At 39.3% G+C, this 21902-nt stretch overlaps 1 protein-coding gene across 1 annotated transcript in view; it reads right to left on the minus strand.

Annotated features, from left to right (window-relative positions):
* The window catches only part of LOC146390973 (Fc receptor-like protein 5), a 35216-nt gene that overhangs the window by 5681 nt on the left and 7633 nt on the right, over positions 1-21902 (minus strand). The window contains exons 9-21 of the mRNA XM_084923845.1: positions 16589-16852; positions 16188-16466; positions 12645-12908; positions 12244-12522; positions 9609-9875; positions 7291-7590; positions 6633-6893; positions 2364-2612; positions 2062-2181; positions 1934-1949; positions 1764-1831; positions 1083-1145; positions 906-965 (exon numbers count right to left, since the gene is read on the minus strand). Coding sequence (XP_084779971.1) covers positions 906-965; positions 1083-1145; positions 1764-1831; positions 1934-1949; positions 2062-2181; positions 2364-2612; positions 6633-6893; positions 7291-7590; positions 9609-9875; positions 12244-12522; positions 12645-12908; positions 16188-16466; positions 16589-16852 — 2490 coding nt within the window. The remainder of the gene's footprint in view (positions 1-905; positions 966-1082; positions 1146-1763; positions 1832-1933; positions 1950-2061; positions 2182-2363; positions 2613-6632; positions 6894-7290; positions 7591-9608; positions 9876-12243; positions 12523-12644; positions 12909-16187; positions 16467-16588; positions 16853-21902) is intronic.

The raw sequence follows: 21902 nt of genomic DNA on the forward strand, positions 1-21902 counted from the left end.
TCCTGCAAACCTTAACTGCAAATCTGTAGAAGATGTTTCCTGAGTCCCCTGGCTGGGGAAACGGTCTTCTTGCGGTTTGATCTTTTGGGGAAGACATCCTCCATTACAAGGATCTTCCTCTTCAATTTGGAGATGGTACCAGGGCCAAATCTGAATAACACTGGAACGTTTTGTGGAACTCCAGCTTGAAGTTGACCTATTGCACGGGCAATATCAGTCAAATGTGACATGCTTGGTGCAGATACCAACTGACTGCTGTAGCAGTCTATCCTCACAGGCGCTACTAATCAGGCCCCACTCAGTCACCTGACTGCCAGCCCCTGTAGTAGTTTTTCATGGGCACAACCCGCATACTCAGCTTTGTTGCTCAAATGCAATTTCCTTACAAATGTGGTACCATTTAAGGGACCATTTAACAGACTTAATTGCCAAGAAGCATTTTACAACAAAAAATAATCAACCACATAAAAACGTCCTCTTTTTTTCTCATATATATATATATATATATATATATATATATATATATATATATATATATATATATATAGCATACAGTATGTATGAGTTCATGTACAACCTGCAAACAACCAGCAAAATAAAATATCCAATAAATTTTATTCTAGGAATATGAATAGAGAGTGAAAACATAGGAAAAAGCTATTTGTCTGTCATGCATATATCTAAGAAACAAATGGAAAGCAACTATAAATCACAAATTGGTTTAAAAATACTGTATATAAAGCAGGCAAATGTAATAATATCCAAAATATCCAAATGATCTTCGATGTGTGCAAGATTCAACTCTGGTAATATTTATTAATCCTATGAAAGTAGCTAAGCTTGGTAACTGCTAAGCTGACCTGAAACTGCATGCAATGCAAACAATGAGACTGTTATGACTTTACCTTCAACTCCCACCTTCACCTCTGAGTAAACAGTATGCTCCTGTGATTTATGATGCTTCCCTGTTTAGATAATCATATGAAAAAACTTTAATAATTTGAACTTTCTCAACTATGAAAAATTGTATATTCATGTTCAATGTTTTTTTTTTTTTTTTTTTTTTTTTTTTACACACTCACTCTGTTTTCCAACATGTTTAAGCTGAATTACAGAGTATGTAACATCTTGTATTTCACCTGCACCTGAAATGCCAACATATCACATGGAATTAGTTTCCTTAAATTAGAGAAACAAAAATAAAAATACTAACAACAAGAAAATAGCTTTATTTGTAACTACTGTATATATTAAATCATCTCCAGTTTTTTCCCCACATGGGTTACTGATTCATAGAGCTGAGCAGTACCTACATTAAAAAAAATAAAATAACAAGCCAGGAGTACTTGTTATTTTGTGCCAAGCAGATATCACTTGTTTTTAAAGGTAATTACAAAGATAGAAAATCCTGAGGCCTTTTTAGAGATTAATGAAGATTTTAGATTCATACTGTATAAATAAAAATACATTTTCATCCATTGAAATCATAATGATGTTGTAGTATGTGTAATTAATATACAACAATAACATTTGTAGATTCTTTCAATCAAGTAATAAAGGATACAATCAGGTATAAAAAAAAATATGGTTTAACTCCGATCTGTTATTGTCATTTTACTTTAAGTTCAACTGAAAAAGTTTAAGTCTCACAGCTTTTGATTTTTAAATATATATTTTAAATAACATTCTTTTGAAAACAGCTGACCAAAAACTGAAGCAAAGAATTACAGTTAGGGTAAATGAAAACTTAAAGAAGAACTGACCATGGTCAAGAGAGTTGTGTTTGTGAATTTCACTCTGGTTGACTACATGATTGGTGGTGGTCATTGGACTGTATGGCATAATAAAAACATAACAATTACATGCAAAAAGTCTGATAAACGCATGCATTGCAGGTTAATAAATATATTTACTATAATAAAAAAATACCAACCTGATGAAGCCTGAATCTGTAAAAAAGACAATTGTTTTGCTGTTAATGTAAATAAAATTCCCTGTTATAAATGTCACAGTTATCTTTACATTTAAATTTTGAAATTTGAATCAAGGAAAAGGTCTCACCCTTTTTTTTTCTATAGTGATAAAACGAGAGCAAGACAATAATAAAGACAGAGATTCCACAAGCCAATCCAACAATCAACCACACAGGCAAAGAAGAGCTTCCAGGACATAACACACCTACTGCAAAGATAATTGCAAAAGTAGAACCAAATGACTTCAAACTTCAAAACAGCCAAAATTCTTTATGGACAGCACATCACTTTATTCTTTATGATGACTGTACTTAATGATAATCATGCTAGTTCTCAAATATCAAAATGGTTTACAAAAAAACATGCATCACATGTCTTGATCCTGCTCACCTTTAACTGACATCCAGCTCTGTGCTGCCTCTCTTCCTGAGTACTGACACTTGTAGAAACCTTCATCAGACTTTGACACTGCAGAGATCTTCAGCTCCCCTCGGGTATCATTTTGAATAAGTTTGTCATTGTGATAGAAAAACACATTGGAAAGTATTTTTTGTGTTCTCAAACTGCAGCTCAGACTAACAGAAGCTCCCTCAGTCACAGGATGAACAGGACTCACCAGGATAGGACCATTACCATCATCTGTGAAACAATCACACACAATTGTTTCAGTCACATCAGCTGGTGCACACTTTTAGAAAAAAAAAAAAAAAGAAGACATATAATATAGGAAGAGATAAGAATAGATTGCACAAATGCTACAAATGGCTTTTAAAATCAATCTCTGATTTCCAATCCTGAATATTTAAAAACTGTTTTCTGTTTTGTTGCTTACAAATAACCGCACAAACCAGTACAAATTAATTGGGTTAGGTTATAATAGTAGTTTTTAATAGTTAAAATAGTTGCGAGTGTGTTAAACCTTTGAGGTCCACACCAAGAAAAAAGCAATGGAAAAAAAAATTTTCTTTGCATTTCTTATTGACTTGGGTGAGTAATAACCACAATCAATATTTTTTTTTCAATAGACCCTGTAGTTTTTAAAATATTGATCTCTACTAAATGGTTGAGATGTCACTTAAAGGTTAACGTATGAAATGTCATGCAAATATAAGTGCAGTAGATAATACAGTTGAAAAAAAAAATCAAATAAAGGGCCAAATTATAATTCAATTAATAAGAAAAACTATCCAGGGCATTGGATACAGTTTATTTCTACAAGCATGCCAGTGACCATTGCTGGTTTTCATTCCATCAAAGGAAAGTATTATATCAAAGAACAACATGTGCAACAGGACAAAATACACACATTCAGGCCACTTCTGATTTAATTCTACTGTGCAAAATCATTTTTGTTTTGAAAAAAATAAAACAAAAGCAGTGCAAATCAAGCACATATGCTTGTCGTTTTGGTCGTTGGGGTCTTAGGGTGTAGTATTTATTCTGTGGTTGTTGAGAGCTGAATCATGGTTGTCCAACTCTAGATGCTGGCTTGTTAACTCGGTTCAGACACAGCCAGGTGGAAACCTTTTGAGAGCCATCGGTTTCTGGTCCAGTAGGTCACAGTCCCTCTTGTAGATCAGGTACTCAAGTCAGGGATGTATGTTTAACTTGTCTTACACAGGTGTAATAGCATATCAGAAAGCTTAATTCCTCCCATATGCTAATTATATACAGGGATGAGTGATGGGCATGGAATGGTGATCTTTGCATTGGACTCTTTGCTCCACCGTTTGACCGATATAAGAGGCTTGAACCCACAGGCATTCTTTAGACACATTTGCTGTCAGACCATTTTACTTGAATCAGACCTTCACCAGACCTGTAATAACAGGCTCCATGGCCCTTCTTCATCAGGTCTTTGTCTGCCATCAGGGGAGCTCCACCGGTGCAGTTTGGTCATAGAGTACCAATGCACCTGACACCCAAGGAGGTGTGCAAGTTCTGGACCAAGCTGAAACTCGTGAAGAGCTGAGGTTCTTTTATGGGTTTGCATGGTGTTTTTTACAACTTTGGCCCCTTAGAGGTAGCTTCTGTTCCTTTTCACTGAGGGGAGCATTGAAGAATGTAGACCTCCCTTGATACAGCAGCAAGTCATGGATGATGCCAGATGAACTTGCTTGGCAAAACAATTTAAAGCCCCACTCATCTGGTTTGTTGGCAATATACTGGTGGAGAGTGCCAGCCCTTGTGGCTTCATATGAAACCATAACCTCAAACACACTGTGGTTGAAGGTGGATGGTATCATGAGTGTCATGCCACAGGACCATGTGATTTTTAGCTGTATAATTGTTTAGCGTCCATATAGTACTTATTAAACATGAAATTATAATTTTGACTACTTAGAAAAATTAATTTACCAGCTACTGTACTTTGGTTAAAAGGTAATTAGTTGTGATATTTGTGATTTCCACATGTTACTCTTGATATTTACAGTATTTACTAATATTAACTCAGAAAGTTATAAAAATTACTTACTGAGGAAATTTATTTCAGCATATTCTTGCTGTGCTAACACTTAATGTGATTTATCAACAGCAATGGATAAACACAATGGGTATAGTGGTATGATTTTATGGCAAATAATGAATTATAATAACATTAAGTTTTGTTAGCATTAGCACCATAAAGTGACAAATCAGCCGTTTGGTTGGGCAATCATGTTTAAATGATTAAACATTTAATTTCACATTTTTAATGCTGTCAAGTGACATACATCTGTTTAGTAAGTCCTCTAACACTATCATATATCAAAAAAATTATATCTTCCTTCTATGATACAGCTACCAATATGTTGGATGAGTTTTTGTTTCTAACTTCCTGGTTGGGAGAGCGATAAGAAGAGCCAACCGTTTACATTCACAGTGCCTTCTGGTGGATTTTTTGGCATTACAGATGTAAACCAATTGGTAGAAAAGATTCAATAAGGTAGGTCAATTTCAGTGAAAGCCTCAGTTAGATATAAGGCCTGAAAATGTACTCAACCAGTTGGTTGAGCAAAACGCTAAAGGTTAAGAGAGGTTTTATAAATACTTTGTTAATTGTAAGTCATGGTTAAAGATATTTTAAATCATAACACTAGATGTACCAAGTGATGCACTGTCATTTACGCCAGAATTTAAAGCTAAACACCCATGTAAGAGCTATATTAAAATAGATATTGTTGCTGTTTTATGATCATAATCACTGATTAAATAGAAGCTAAAAAGGAAGTCACAATACATACAAAAAGGAGAAAATTGTGTGAGAATTGCTGCACTAAAATGGCGTTATATTAATCTACAGATTTACTAACGTGTTAGAGTAGTATTTTGAGAATTTTGATTTTATATGCATTATGGCCATTGAATACTGGTATTTCTAGATTTTAAGGAAGTAACATTTCTGTTTTACACAGACAAAGATTTTGATACTCCGGGCTGACAGACTCTGCTTTTTCCTCCAGGAGCACCCCCACCCGGTGGAGCTCGAGTTGTCTTCAGCTTGTCCTGACTGCCCATGCCAGTCTTGTCCCCCACCGGGAAAGCAGTCAGTTTTGTCAGTTCTCAGGTGAAGAATAAAGTTGGAGTGAGAAGTGAGGTCTCTTATGTCATGTTTGTTTACCTCCACATTACTATAAAATATTTTTTACAGCAGTTTTTAGGATCTTTAGGCCTTTAGGATCACGAATGTCAATTTAAAAAAAATAATAATAATCTGACATTACAGAAAACATAAATGGGTCAGTGTTGTTGCCAATCATTCACCCAACTTAGGACCTAATGAAAATAATAACCAAAGACTTCTTGAAATGTAGTTTATAGAATATGTCCATGAAGGTTCTCGGTCATCCAGGTCATCGTAGTCTAAGGAGCTTGGAAAGAAAAGCGTCTGGACTTCTTTAAGTTGCTTGAAGACATGGGATGGTGGGACTCTCCACCATTTGACCCTAGAACTGTAGAAGCTTTTCGGATGACAGGTGAAACGTCTTCAGTCAACTTAGAGAAGTCTAGATGCTTTTCTTTCCAAGCTCCTTAGTTTATAGAATTTATTTTGTTTTTGTTTTTTTTGTTTTTGATAAAAAAACAAACAATAGACCTAAATAAACATACTTTAGAGTTTAAATAAAAAGAATTACAATTATTCTTTTAAATGTATATTTTAAGCTAAAGTAATTTTAAAAGACTGAGTCATTTAAAGTGGAAAAAAAATATTACTGTACAATATTTTTACAGCAGTTTTTGGGAATGTCACATTTTTTTGTTTATAGGGTAAAAAGAGTCAGATTTTTTAAGGAAACATGTCTTTGCTTACAAAAAATGCTGTGAAACATATATTATGTAACCTTATTATTAAGTAAGACTAAACCATTTAAATTCGGGTTTTTTTAAGACATGCTAAAGGGCTGTAAAGTTGTGTAAAAATGGTGAATGAAATATTATTGTATGTTAAAAGAAAAAAAAAATCTTTGAACTGTAAAATCTGGCACTGGCTAAAATTTGGATGTAATTAGTTTCAATCAATAAAATTACTTTGTAGATATAACTAAAACTGCCATTTTGCCACACAGAATTCTGTAACATTCAGAGGGAAAATTGGATAAATATTCACAATATGTGTCTTCTAAATGGTTGAAATGAAAAAAAAAAAAAGCAGTTAAGGAAATGTGTGTAAAAACATACCATGAACAGTGATGTTGACTGCACTGCTGAACTCTCCTGATCCAGACTCACACCAGTACACTGCAGTATCTGACTTTGATGTGTGGATGTTACATGTGGATCCAGTCATTCTCCTACAGTCAGAGTACAGTCGGCCGTCCTCAGAGAACTTCCTCACTCTCCACTCAGCGAAGTTTCCCTCACAGGTCAGTGAGACAGAGTCAGAGGTGAAGTGTTGCACTCTGTCAGGACTCACTGTGAGAGACGCTGCTGAATGAACATCTGGAAACAACATGCAGTGAAGAGACAAAGCTCACAGATGTTAGGATTCAAAATATCACAGTGAAAATGTACCTTGTTTATCCAAATCCTATGTAAGAAATAATGACTATAAACAATAAAATGAATTTAAATATCCAAAATAAAAATACTCATTGCAAAGAAAAAAAACATTTAAAAAATGTTTGTTTCCATATTATCACATTATACAAGTGCAAAAATAATGAAAAGAAACAAAGAAATCCAGTTTGATCATAAAGAAAAATGGAAATATTCAATATACACAGACATTTAATTGTCGTTATTGAATTTTAATGAGCTGAAATTTGGTGAAAAATTGGTGAACAAGAGTTATGACATAAAATTGGTTTATTGTGAGGATAAACAGAATCAAACTGACCTGCAGACCAGACAAACTTTGGTTGACTGTGATCAGTGTGATACTCTGGGTCTCCTCTTCCAGCTCTGCACACATATCCTGCTGTGTGTGTCTGTCCATGAATGATGTAGGAGTTGTTTGCAGTCCCATTGCCATCAGGTAGCAGCTCATAACTGGAGGATTTCTCTGATAGATCAGGAACAGCTTTATACCAGTAGAAGCTCCATCCTGCAGACAGATGTTCAACCTCACAGTTCAGAGTTACTGAGGCTCCAGGACTCAGCCATGATGGAGACACAGTGAGGACAGGACGGGCTTTATCTGTTGAAAAACAATTTTCTCAGCAAACATGTCTAGTAGCATTTCTTAAGACTGAATTCAACTTTTCACCATATATATATATATATATATATATATATATATATATATATATATATATATATATATATGTGTGTGTATGTATATATATAAAACACCCAGCACGCCCCTGCGGGCGGTTTATCCTTCAAGCTCGGGTCCTCTACCAGAGGCCTGGGAGCTTGAGGGTCCTGCGCAGTATCTTAGCTGTTCCCAGGACTGTACTCTTCTGGACAGAGATCTCCGATGCTGTTCCTGGGATCTGCTGGAGCCACCATGCATGGAGGGTTTCACCCCAAGTCCAGCACCCTGAGGCTGTACGCTAAGCGGAAGGAAGGGGGCCGGGGAATGGTGAGTGTCAGCACCACAGTCCAGGATGAGACAACGAACATCCAAGAATACATTGGGAAGATGGCCCCAACTGACCGAGTGCTGAGTGAATACCTCAGGCAGCAGAAACCCAAGAAAGAGGAGGGAGACGAGGAACCATCATGGAAGGACAGGCCCCTGCACAGTATGTACCACCGGCAGATAGAGGAGGTGGCTGATATCCAGAAATCCTACCAGTGGCTGGACAAAGCTGGACTGAAAGACAGCACAGAGGCACTAATCATGGCAGCACAAGAACAAGCTCTGAGTACAAGATCCATAGAATCACACCAGGCAAGACCCCAGGTGCAGGCTGTGTAAAGATGCCCCTGAGACAATCCAGCACATAACAGCAGGGTGCAAGATGCTAGCAGGCAAGGCATACATGGAACTCCATAACCAAGTGGCCGGCATAGTATACATATATATATATTTATATATATACATACATACATATATACGCACACACATAATAATAATGCCAAACAGGTTAAAGAAATATTGTGCTGTTGTGTCTTCATCTAAATGCTGAATCGTGAATTCAGCACGATCGTGAATTTATTCTACATTGTTCTTTAAACCCCAAATCAAAACTTCACTTATTCCCTGTTGTACTCTGTGTAGTAAAATGGGTTTTCCTCTTCCTCCTCTGCACGAAGGAAGAGACCTTCCCGTGAGACACTGTTTTGTCCACTCGAGTTGAAAATTGCAAGGCTTAAAGGATTTCAAGTCTCATTGCAAGTAATTCTATCATAACTCACAAAGATCACTCAGTGTGAGCTCCAATGTGAATTTTTTATATTTAATTCACTGTTTTAGGAATATATTTGTTATAATAATAGTAAATGTTATACTTGAAGTGTGACATAATTTACTGATCAGACTCTAGAAGAATCAGATGTTCTACTGCAGAGAAATGAACACTTTCTAATCCTAAATACATTTAGTGGATATATTTTATGTACTTTGATTTCGTCTAAGAGTTAATGTCAATAATAATAATAATAATAATAATGTAAATGGAGAAAAATGATAAATCATATCAGCACCAGCCAAATCTTTAAATAAAATTAGGCCATTTTACAGTTTTAAATCGCAGCTAGACTTTTTCCAAATTTTCTATTTAAAAAAAGTGTGTCTAGCAATCCATTTAAAAATAAATTTAGGCTAAAAAAACTGAACTAACTACACCATAATACAGTAAGTTGGTGGAATAGGTAAAACTCCACATGTGGAGCCACAGGGAAAAAAATGCTCAGATACTCAGAAGACAAACCAGTGAATATAGAAATGGAGGAGAAGAAGAATAAAAGGAAAAAGAAATAAATAATAAATTAGACAAATTCATAATTTTTTCTTAGTGGATGTGCTAAGACAGGTTCACCATCTGTACAGTAGATGTTGACAGGGCAGATAAGAAAGATGATGCTGTGATACACATTGTTCTATACTGGATCTTTCACTGTGAATACTTTTATTCAACAAAGAAAAAAAAACAGTACTTTTATTGCCATCTGAAAGTTGAGCAGCACTAAGATAGCTAGAAAGCTGTATCATAGAATAAGCCTTTTTATTTTTTTTTACCTATTATAGATGTAACATCTCGAACTTACACAATACAGTCAGTGTGATGATATCACTCCACTCTGAGAAGAAATAGTCCCTTCTGCCCCGGCAGCTGTATCCTCCACTGTCAGACTCAGTAGCTCTGATGATTCTGTATTCATTGGATGTTGGAGGTGTGTTTAACTTGGCTGCTCTCCATTCATACGTCCACTGAGCTCCTTCACCTCCCTGAATCTCACATCTGACAGTGACTGTCTCACCGCTGTATATCTGAGTCCAGGATGGCTGCAGGGTCACAGTGGGTTTATTGAGAACTGTTCACAGAAAAATAGTCATAAAATAGAAACAAAATCAACAGAGAAATATTAAGATATGTATTTCATAATAATGGTAAATTTGTTGTTTTATAGTGAAGAATGGACCTGCACAAAAATAAAAGGATCATTTTGTGTCGATTTAACAGATGGAGAAAAACAGTGAGACCGTGAGGAGAAACTGTATGACTATATGACTTCCTTTTCTGGTGCCACTGTGGCTGTGGGTTTATCTGCTCTTATGAAAAGGACATATACATACATACACACACATATACTACCAGACAAAAAGTTGGACACATGTTCTTATTTAAAGGTTTTTTTCTTTATTTTCATGACTATTTACACTGTAGGTTCTCACAAGACATAGCCACCCCTCGCTTCAATTACTGCTTTACACACTCATTCTCTCAATGACCTTAATGATGTTGTCACCTGAAATGGTTTTCAGTCTTGAAGGAGTTCACAGAGATGATGAGAAATATCAAACAATCAAACACCAGTGTTGGTCAAGTTACTTGAAAAAAGTAATCAGTAACTAATTACTGATTACTTCCCCAAAAAAGTAATCCCGTTACTTTACTTATTACATATTTTCAAAAGTAATTATTTACTTAGTTACTTTTTAAAAACACGATTTACAACCTGAATAGGTGATAAAGCGATAGACCTTTCAGCCCAATTCTACTTTTTCTGCATAATCCATCATACAAAATGTAATCAAATGGAAAAGTCTCTTTTTAAAACTTGTTTTATTAGTTTTAATCTTTTAACTTTATGCATCAAGCAAAAATTTAATTATATGCAGCATTCTCTGACTGGAAGAAATTTGTTTAATATTTAAACCTATCTTCTGCACATTCCAGCACATATTTTTTTTGTGTGTTAACACTCACTCTTTCAAATAGATGCAAGTAAAACACAGCAGAAAATAAATAAAATCAAAGACTAGCGGTCCTGTTGCTCTATTTTCACCTGTAAAGCAGGAGTAGGGTAGGCGGAGGTTTACCCTGGTGCAGGTGTGCCGCAGCGGTCAGTGGAAGAATCCGCGAGTTTCTCTGTGAACTTCCCATTACGTCATAGCGCACTCGGTGCTTGCTTGGAAGTTTAGGGGTTTTTTTTCGCTGTAAAAAGAAGTTTTCTTCCCACGCACAACGGACACTAATGTTTTTGTCACTTTTTATGGAATCAAACTCAAAGTAAGGTCAGTACTTCCACGCTTTAAACGCTGCACGCTCATACTCTCTCCCGCACTCGATATATGATCCATTGTTGATCTGCACACAGCTGTTGTCACAAACGTGGCACTCGCTTACGTCACTGTCATGAGACATTCTCGCAAAAAATCACGGTTTTAGTAACGCAGTAACGCAGCGTTCCTACGGGAAAGTAACGGTAATCTAATTACCGTTTTTGCAATAGTAATCCCTTACTTTACTCGTTACTTGAAAAAAGTAATTGGATTACAGTAACGCGTTACTGCATATTTCTGTCAAACACAAGAAACACAAGCCGGATGGGATGGCACATCGCTGCACAACTCTGTGATAACCACGCTGGTTCAGCGTGCCTTCAATTTTGAATAAATCCCCAACAGTGTCACCAACAAAGCCCCACACTATCACACCTCCTCCTCTATGCTTCACGGTGGGAACCATGCATGTATAGAGACCATCTTTTTACCTTTCCTGAGTCGCACAAAGACACGACAGGTCGAACCAAACATCTCAAATTTTGACTCATCAAACCAAAGCACAGATTCCCACTGGTCTAATGTCCATTCCTCGAGTTTCATGGTCCAAACAAATCTGTTCTGCTTGTTGCTTTTCCCTAGTCGTGGTTTCTTAGCAGATATTTGACCATGAAAGACCGATTTGCGCAGTCTCCTCTGAACAGTTGATGTAGAGATGTGTCTGCTACTGAAACTCTGCGTGGCATTTATCTGGACTCTGGGCTCCTGTCAGCTGTGTACCAAACTGACTTCTGCACAACTGATGGTCCCAACCCCATTAAGAAGGCAAGAAATTCCACAAATAAACCCTGACAAGGCACAGCTGTGAAGTAAAAACCATTTCAGGTGACAAAATCATGAAGTTCATTGAGAGAAGGCCAAGGGTTTGGAGCGCTGTAAACAAAGCAAGGGGTGGCTACTTTGAGGAATCTAAAATATAAAACATATTTAGAGTTTTTTATGATTTTTTTCTTTGAATTCCATATACCTTGCTTCATATCTTTCATATCTTCAATTGTTTGAATCTACAATTCTGTCTGACTAACAATGTAACATGCTTTGTAGACCATTGAATTCATCCTGTGCTGACCATTATGACATTTGTCAAATGGAGATCACACAACAAACATGACTTACTTGATCCTGACAATGTGAAGGCTTCACTCCACTCTGTTGAAGAATATGAGTCATCTCTGCGTCGACTCTTACACATGTAGTCTCCACTGCTGGACTCAGAAACTCTGAATGTCACATCATTATTGTGTGTCCACTGTGTGGGTGTCCTGGGTCCTCTCCATCCATACTCCCACTCAGTGGTTTCACCTCCTTCCTGCACCTCACATGTCAGAGTGATCGTCTCACCTCTGAATATCTGAGGCCAGTTGGGTTGTTGTTTTACAACAACTTTACTGGAAACTGTTCACACATATTAACAGTTGAGATACAAATAGAAACATGAAATCAACACAGAAAACTTAACATTGTATGTTTGATAATCATGAGTGAATGTATATTTCAAACTAAATTACTGAACTCACTGGTTTTCTCAATGGTGACATCATCACTTATATAAGTGTAGTAAACTGGGTTTCCTCTTGTTGCTCTGCAGCGGTAGATTCCTCCTTGAGATACTCTGATATCTCTGTTTTGTTGATCTCTGATTTGAACATCAGAGGTTCTTTGGGTTCGTCTGAACCACTCATATTTCCATCCATCAGAGCTCTGCACAGAGCAGGTCAGTGTCACACTGCCCCCTACTGGTATGATTGTTGTTCCTGCTGTCAGTGTGGCCCTGGGTTTATCTGCAAGTAATTTACAGGAAAAAGTAGAATAGATTGTCACTTGTCTCAGGAAGAAATTTCTTACAGCACTGATCACACTTTAAATATTCACTTTTAGTAGATTACTCTGCATGTGACATATTGGACTATGTTACAAAATCAAACTCGCTCTGATTTATTATTTATTGAAAGAGAAATATCGGATATAACAGCTTTAAATTTCTCATCATATCTGTTTCCCTTTTCATTAATATTTTAATAGTTTCAGTACAGTTTCAGTATTGCTGTCCCCACACCTGTGTCCCGTGGATGCTTTACAGGACAAACATTACACTGGTGCCAAAACCCTGGCGCGATGTCCAATCCCCAGCCCGCTCCACCTGCTCTCCCGGCGGCTCCGCCGTCCGCCCAGCCACCCGCCCAACCGCTGCAGATCTTGGGCCAGATGATGTTGGACATGGCGGCGATGGCGGCTCATCAGGCTGCCACGCAGGACCACCAGCTGGCGTTGCTTCACCAGCAATCGGAGCAGCAGACCGCGGCTCTGGGGCAGCTGCTGGGGACTGCGGCCCCCCCTCCACTGTCGGTGACGTTGCACTGGATGAGGGATGGGGAGGACCCGCTGGTGTTCATCGAGGCTTTCCAGGCCACGGCGGTGGCCTGTCACTGGCCGAAGGAGGAATGGGCCGCCCGGCTGCTGCCGCTTCTGTCGGGCGAGGCCCAGACGGCGGCGCTGAGCTTGCCCCCCGGCTCACGGGGGGTGTTTGAGGATGTGTGCCGGGTGGTGCTGGATTGTCTGGGCCTCTCCCCGGAGGATTACCGTCAGCAATTCCGGGCCAGCAGGATGACGGGAGGGGAGCGGCCATTTGGATGGGCTCGGCAGCTGGAGGATACGGCAGCGAGGTGGCTGCGACCGGGCCCCTCGGCTGGGGAGGCTCGGCTGCTAAATCTGATCGTCCTCAAGCAGTTCGTGGGGGGCCTGCCTGAGGCAACGGCTCGTTGGGTCCGCTGCCACCGCCCGGCAGATCTGACAGCGGCGATTATCTGGCGGCCAACCCGGGACCCAGCCCTGAGGAGCTGCGGCGGAGCGCCTGTAGTCACAGCAGAGGGACGGCGGCCCTGTGGGAACGGAGCAGGCAGCGGGGTGGAGCCCCAGGAACCCGTTCCGGCCGCTGCTGTCCGCCGGAAGCCCGGCGGCCACCGAGGTTGCCCTGGAGCCACGGGGAGCCGCACAGACGCCGGGGCCGGACTGCTGGAAGTGTGGGTGGCTGGGGCACCTGCACTTAGAATGTCCGCTCATGGAGGTGGGGCAGGTGTTCCGTGTTGCCGGCGCTCCAGCGCCCGCCCCTGGTCCAGGAGGGACGTACTGCGTGCCGGTAAGATGTCAAGGGTGTATTCGCCATGCTTTGATGGACACGGGCTGCACGCAGACCCTGGTCCACCAAAATTTGGTTCACCCAAAAATAACTTGAACACCAATTTTGAAAACACAACTTTCTTTCTTTTTTTTTTATAAAGCTCTGACTTGTAATTTTGAGTATGAGTCTGTGGTCTGGGAGAGAGTCCTGTAACTCTCCGTATGCAAAATACAGTACATGACCAATGTTGGGCAATTAATTATATAGTTACTTCTTCAAAAAAGTAACTGAGTTTTGCAAACACCAAAGTTTTTTGCAGCTGTTTACCTAAAAATGCAGCCAAGGTAGTTTTTAAAATAAACATTTAAAACTATTTACAGAACAATCAGCTGTTCTGCATCAAATTTGATGCCACACAAATTATTTGTGCCACTCCAAAAATAATTTCTGTCCACTATGAGATAAAGGAGAACAACAGCCTGATACCTGCAGGCCTGACAACAGGAGATGTATCACTGCTGTAACACCTGTAACATTCAGCAGTTGCCTCATTGTTCTGACACACACAACAAAACTATTGACTACACTACACACTAACAAACACACTAAACATCGCAAATCTCTCACATCTCAAAACACCACCGTCACTCCTAAAAATTACCAACTTCCTACACAATTAAATGCCATGTTGCCATATCATTTTTTGATGGGTCGACATGATCCATTTTTCCACCAATAGGAAAGGGTGGGGTTTTGGGGGGGAGTTTGCTCACAGGCGGAGAGCGCTTTCGAGCGTTTTCCTTATAAAACTCTGTTTTTAGCGTTTCTTCCCGCAGTAAATATAAACAACGATAGTATTCAGGAAAAAAAACAAACATTGCATATATTTTTTATTATAACTCTGCTTTTACGTGGCCTATTAACAGAATTTAAAAACTGGTATAAAGTCCACACTTTGACGGTCAATTGTTCCGTCTGTCCTCCTCGCATCCCCAATGGTTGTACACGTTGTCATTAATGTGGCTTCACTCCACATCAGCCACGCCGCTTTGCTAGCTAAAACACCGGTGTCGGCACATAGAGACGCTGTCATAGCCTGTCAGCGACATTGATTAGCTGCGTATATACGAATGTGAATCGCATCATTGGCTGGAGCAGCCAGTCACCGGTCACTTACTGACTCACACTGCAAAAGAGAATGAATTGTTAACGTATTTATTTTAATTTCAATTCAGGTTAGATTTTTTTTTGTGTGCAACGCAGCTTTTCTGTGTGCAGAGACCGGGCCAGCAGTGCGCAATTGTGCACGCGTGCAGCTTAGAGGGAACATTGGTGGTTTCCCATTTTGACCTCAGGGCTTCCAGGCCATACTTGGCGCAGATGTTTCTGTATACTATGCCGGCCACTTGGTTATAGCATTTGATGTATGCCCTGCCTGCTAACATCTTGCACCTCGCTGTTATGTGCTGGATTGTCTCAGGAGCATCTTTACATAGCCTGCCCCTGGGGTCTTGCCTGATGTGGTAGAGCCCAGCCTCTATGGATTTTGTGTTCAGAGTTTGTTCCTGTGCTGCCATGATTAGTGCCTCTGTGCTGTCTTTCAGTCCAACTTTGTCCAGCCACGGGTAGGACTTCTGGATGTCAGCCACTTCCTCTATCTGCCGGTTGTACATAACGTGCAGATACTATACTATATTTTCATCCTGTTTATTTATGCCATTATTGTCCTGAGGTGATGGAGCAGCAGGTCAGCATTAGCGTCTCTATACCAGCTGAAAGTTCATGACACAAAGTGGTGACAAACTGTCTACAATGAGGCTACTATCAGCTGCAGCTCTTTGTCTGACTAACAATGTAACATGCTTTGTAGACCATTGAATTCATCCTGTGCTGACCATTATGACATTTGTCAAATGGAGATCACACAACAAACATGACTTACTTGATCCTGACAATGTGAAGGCTTCACTCCACTCTGTTGAAGAATATGAGTCATCTCTGCGTTGACTCTTACACATGTAGTCTCCACTGCTGGACTCAGAAACTCTGAATGTCACATCATTATTGTGTGTCCACCATGTGGTTTGTCTGGGTCCTCTCCATTCATACCACCACTCAGTGGTTTCACCTCCTTCCTGCACCTCACATGTCAGAGTGATCGTCTCACCTCTGAATATCTGAGGCCAGTTGGGTTGTTGTTTTACAACAACTTTATTGGAAACTGTTTACACATATTAACAGTTGAGATACAAATAGAAACATGAAATCAACACAGAAAACTTAACATTGTATGTTTGATAATCATGAGTGAATGTATATTTCAAACTAAATTACTGAACTCACTGGTTTTCTCAATGGTGACATCATCACTTATATCAGTGTAGTAAACTGGGTTTCCTCTTGTTGCTCTGCAGCGGTAGATTCCTCCTTGAGATACTCTGATATCTCTGTTTTGTTGATCTCTGATTTGACCTTCAGAGGTTGTTTGGGTTCGTCTGAACCACTCATATTTCCATCCATCAGAGCTCTGCACAGAGCAGGTCAGTGTCACACTGCCCCCTACTGGTATGACTGTTGTTCCTGCTGTCAGTGTGGCCCTGGGTTTATCTGCAAGTAATTTACAGGAAAAAGTAGAATAGATTGTCACTTGTCTCAGGAAGAAATTTCTTACAGCACTGATCACACTTTAAATATTCACTTTTAGTAGAAATGACTAATTACTCTGCATGTGACATATTGGACTGTGTTACAAAATCAAAATCGCTCTGATTTATTATTTATTGAAAGAGAAATATCGGATATAACAGCTTTAAATTTCTCATCATATCTGTTTCCCTTTTCATTAATATTTTAATCGTTTCAGTGCACTAAACAATAACCTTTATTTCTGTTGGAGTCTGTTGAGTGTTATCATGAATTTTCAATGTAAAATGTTATTTAGCAGTTGTCGCGGGTCTATGAATTATTTAAAATGGAAACATTAAATCAACGTAAATAACTTCCAGTCAGTTTCAATGTGGGAATTTTGCCACTGATGGCCAACCATAAGTGTTCAATGCAACGTGGTTTATCTTCCTTTTCCCAAACAATTATTTTAAAAACATTTTTGATAGTAGTTAAAAATAATAAAACACTACTATTAATAGTTCTATTTTAATATAGTACTATTAAAATAGTACTATTTAATAGTAGTACAATTACTTTATAAACTCTGATAAGGACAAATAGTCTGGGTACAAGAATGATAAACCTCTCCCACACTCCAAAAGAAATAAAAGATGCCAGTCAGTGCACTGTAACTATTGAAATATGGTTTTCTGATTTTCACTGATTCAAATAAAGTCTCCAATAATATGATCTTGGTGCACTTTCTCCTTCTCCCTCTCCCTTTCCCTTATCTGTCCTGCCTGGCCCCACATAGCAGACAGGTGTCTGCAGCTGGCCCGTGGCTGCACAGAACTTACACATGGCCATAGCTGGACTGGCCATCGGGCATACCGGGCATTTGCCCGGTGGGCCGATGGTAATTTTTCGTTTTTATGGGCCGATGTTTTTTTGTTGTTGTCTTTTTTTTCTGTAACGGTGTAAACAGTGAAAGGTGGCGGATTGGACAGATGCTGGCAGATGTGTAAAAATAATTCAATTGTTTGGTAGTGGCTACGGTGGAGCTTTCACAAATTCAGTAAAATTAGGAAGTGCTGGAGGTCAGCAGGTGGATGAGGGAAAGGGGAGGCGGAGGAGCAGAGACCCTAGGCGGCCGAGTGTCAGGTGAACTGAGCTTCAGGTAATAAGTTATGACCTGCAGTCTATCTGGGTCAGATATAAACCAAGTTTAGGTGGAGTTTATTTTCGTTATGCTGACTTTTTACCGTCAGTTACAATAACTCGTACTGCGTACTAGCTAGCATGACGGAGTTTCTATACTGCTGGGCGGGTGCTATGATGTTACTGACAGTGAACTTTATTTTATTCATAAGGTTAGTTAGTAGAGTTGCCAACTGTCCCATAAAAAACGGAATCCTCTGGTATTCAGAGAAAATTTTACGCGCTTCGTATTGAGCTGAAAATAAACGCGATTTGTCCCGGACTTCAGCTAGAATGAAAAAAAGGACACAAAGCTGGAGTTATTCTGTGTCTTTGCCACACAGCTGCCTCTTCTCCTCTCATTCTCTTCCCCTCCCTCTCCCTTTTCTACTTCAATCACGAATCTGATCAATGATCAGCTGATCGGCGTTTCTGCCGCAAGTCTCGTCTCTCTTGCTTGTTTATCCCCCACTTTACGCCAGAAAGAGGAAACTAGCGGAGGTCGAGTTAAACAGCAGAAGCACGTTTAAGCTTGATCAGCTGTTGTTAGAATTTATTTAATATTACTTTCTAGTGTGTGAATGGGTGGATGACTGAATGTGTAAAGCGCTTTGGGGTTCTCAGGGACTAGTAAAAGCGCTATACAAATACAGGCCATTTACCATTCTAGTATCAGCTGATGTTTGTTGGAGCCACAGCTGTAAAAGCTGCTGCTCATTGTTAGGTTTAGTCTGCAAAGACTTCGTGTGCATTCCAGAGTGCTCTGGCATTCACACCCACACCCTGGGAGCATGGGAGAGGTCATACCTTCTCTTATTGTTTCATGGTAGGATAAACATATCTATGTCAGTTTTAGTCTAAGTGCCTTTTGTTTAGATGAACTGCTGGACTTCCAGACCAGCAGGTTTAGGGAAGTCGTTTATGGGGTCACACTCTGCTTTGCTTTTGCTTTGTAGTAAATTGTTCTTAACGTTCCAGCGAATAGGTTTACGCTACAAACCTATCACTCATGATATCTGTTTGGATATGTGGCGAGAGGGAAACATGAATGTGAAACCAGGAGATGTCCTTGCTGAATCATCAGAGCTGAACAGGTGATGGAGAAACATGTTTACTTTTTAGATGACAAGAAGGGTTGAAGGAAAGTTATGAACTGTTTCTGAGAGACAACTAACACCAGGATCCCTTTCTATGTAGCTGAAAGCTGGTAACTGTGCAGGGGCGGATCTAGCAAAGTTTTGCCAGGGGGCCAGGTTGGGCATTAACAAGAAAAGGAGGGCACAAAAAATACTTTTCTTTCTTATTCTCATTTAAAATTTCTAGCTTTTAACAAATAATTATCCAGATCTTACAACCAAAGTTTTCATCTGATGTCAAATGTATAGAAATCCATTATTGTACATAGTACGTTTTTTTCAGGGTCCCAACATAATTTCTTCAGAAGTAAGCACTGTATATGATGCCAGTATTTTCCCACATTTTCTAGAAACTTCAATTAAGTTTTATTCTTTCTCACCTGTCTCTCTGTCTCCTTTCACTTTTTAAAGGTTGCCATGTGTAACAGAGTTAGAAAATAGCTTAATGAATTTCCTCAAAATTGATGTGCTTTGTGAATAGTTGGACAAATACCACAACTGCAACTGTTAAGGTTTCAAATTGCTGCACAGCGCATGCCTCAGCAAAGGAAAATACTCCCAAGCTGGTGGTAGGTGCTTGTGAGCGATACTGTTGTCAATTTTGTATGTGTATTAATGAAAACATTCTTATAGTGGTAATTGTCAACATGCATTTTGATTGTAAGCAGTACTAGCATGTAACCTGAAAGCTACAGGCATTTTGATGCATGGGTAGTAACTTTATTCACGAGTAGCATTTTTAGTTAGCATGCTAAGCTAGTACTCGTTAGCTTTTTGACTTGCACTCAGCTCTAATGTTTCTCTATGAGATTGTCATTGTTCTAATTCTTTTTAACAGAACTGAATGTTGCAGTTGCTTTGCACACTGTTAATGACGACTGTGTGCTGTTTTCTTTGTACCAGGTAGGCGCTGTTAAGTATAAGTTTTAATTGATGCTGTTGTATAGGAAAAAAAATGATGAACAATGATGATTGTTTTATAATAGAAAAGCTGTTTTTATATGTTATTGTTGTTGTTGATTAGGCAAAAGGAGATATAATGTCTCTTATCACTCATTTACCACAAGGAGAAAAATAAATAAATAATACTGCTACTATACGATCACAGGTTTGGTTTCAGCTAGAACTTTTAAAAGAAAGACTTTGTTGATGTTGTGTTGTATAAATATATCTTAGTCATTTGTTAAGTGTTATGTTTGGAAAGAAAAAGGAAAATACTCCCAAGCTGGTGAACTGAATGTTGCAGTTGCTTTGCACACTGTTAATGACGACTGTGTGCTGTTTACTTTGTACCAGTTGCCAGAATAAAGAGGGAGCCCAGAGTAAGGGCAAGTCCAGCGTTGCAGTGCCGTCCTTTCTACATGGGCATATCACACCACTTGCACGATAGACTCACAGAACAGCAACAGCTACACATGTTAGACAAAATATTTTGCCCTGCCATGCTGTTTATTGATGTGGTAAATGAATAATTTATGAAAATATCACTAAGTCTGTCATTTATTATTTTTAATATTCAGTAATGATCATGTCTCACCTCTAGTCTTCTCTGGCTTAATTTTAGGTTTCCACCACGTGTTGTAGATAGTTCAGGAGGTTAACTCGACCAACTCTTTGGGTTTCGGCTAAGTACTGTTTAGAATACCAGAATAGGGAGGATGGTGTAGGTTTAAGTTTATTAGATTGATACATATGTACCAACAAGACAGTGTACATCACTGTGACAACAGCGTTTGTTTTTATTCAAAGGCTTTATGGTTTTTCCTATAATACCTGGTGGGCCGGTCTCTAGTCAAAATGCCGGAGCCGATTTTTTGTCCCAGTCCAGTCCTGCACATGGCCCACATACCGCAAAGAATGACAGCCCTTTGGTGGCCCAGAACAGGTTTGCCACTCTCGATAGAGGACATTGAGCGACATCTACCAATTCGGAACCACGATTATAGAGTTCTGGCTGATTGGAGCTGGCTCGGACCTGGAATTAGCGAAGAACAAGAAGTGGCTACAGCTATGGTAAATGGTAAATGGCCTGTATTTGTATAGCGCTTTACTAGTCCCTAAGGACCCCAAAGCGCTTTTACACATCCAGTCACCCACCCATTCACACACACATTCACACACTGTTCACAGCTGTTCAAAATCCCACAAGGCTGGTCGACATGATGGGCAGGGCTGTGAGTACTGTGAGACTGCGTTTATTGAACTCAATATGGATAAGATCTTGGAGAAGAAGAATGGGAATTGAGACACCTGGTGACCAGTGATGGTAGGGCTGTGCGATTTTGCATGAAATGAGAATCACGATTTTTTTGCTTAGAATTGAGATCACGATTCTCTCACGATTTTCTTTTCCAATATAAATATTTATTGCACTTATTAACTGCACATCAATTTCGTAACAGTTGAGACTGAACATAAAAGCAATAAATGAACATAAAAATAAATGTCTCACATTTTGTTGTTGCCGCAAAATGTTGTAATGCTTGTAATTCCGCCTCCACCGTTGCTCGACACTGCGTGTATAGAGCAGGTAGTGCAACATTTGAAAAATAGCTGCGGGACGACACTGTGTAGCGTTTGTCTAGGGTGTTGATCATTTTCCTAAATCCCTCGTATTGCACAGTGTTGATGGGAGCCATATCTTTAGCCGGGTGATAAGTGATAGCCTCCGTAATTTCTTTGTGCCTGCAGGAGTTCAACGGGTATGGGGAAGTGCT

The sequence above is a fragment of the Perissodus microlepis genome, chromosome 3 (genome assembly GCF_051167445.1).
Source record: "Perissodus microlepis isolate ML-2025 ecotype Zambia chromosome 3, ASM5116744v1, whole genome shotgun sequence".
Taxonomy (NCBI): domain Eukaryota; kingdom Metazoa; phylum Chordata; class Actinopteri; order Cichliformes; family Cichlidae; genus Perissodus; species Perissodus microlepis.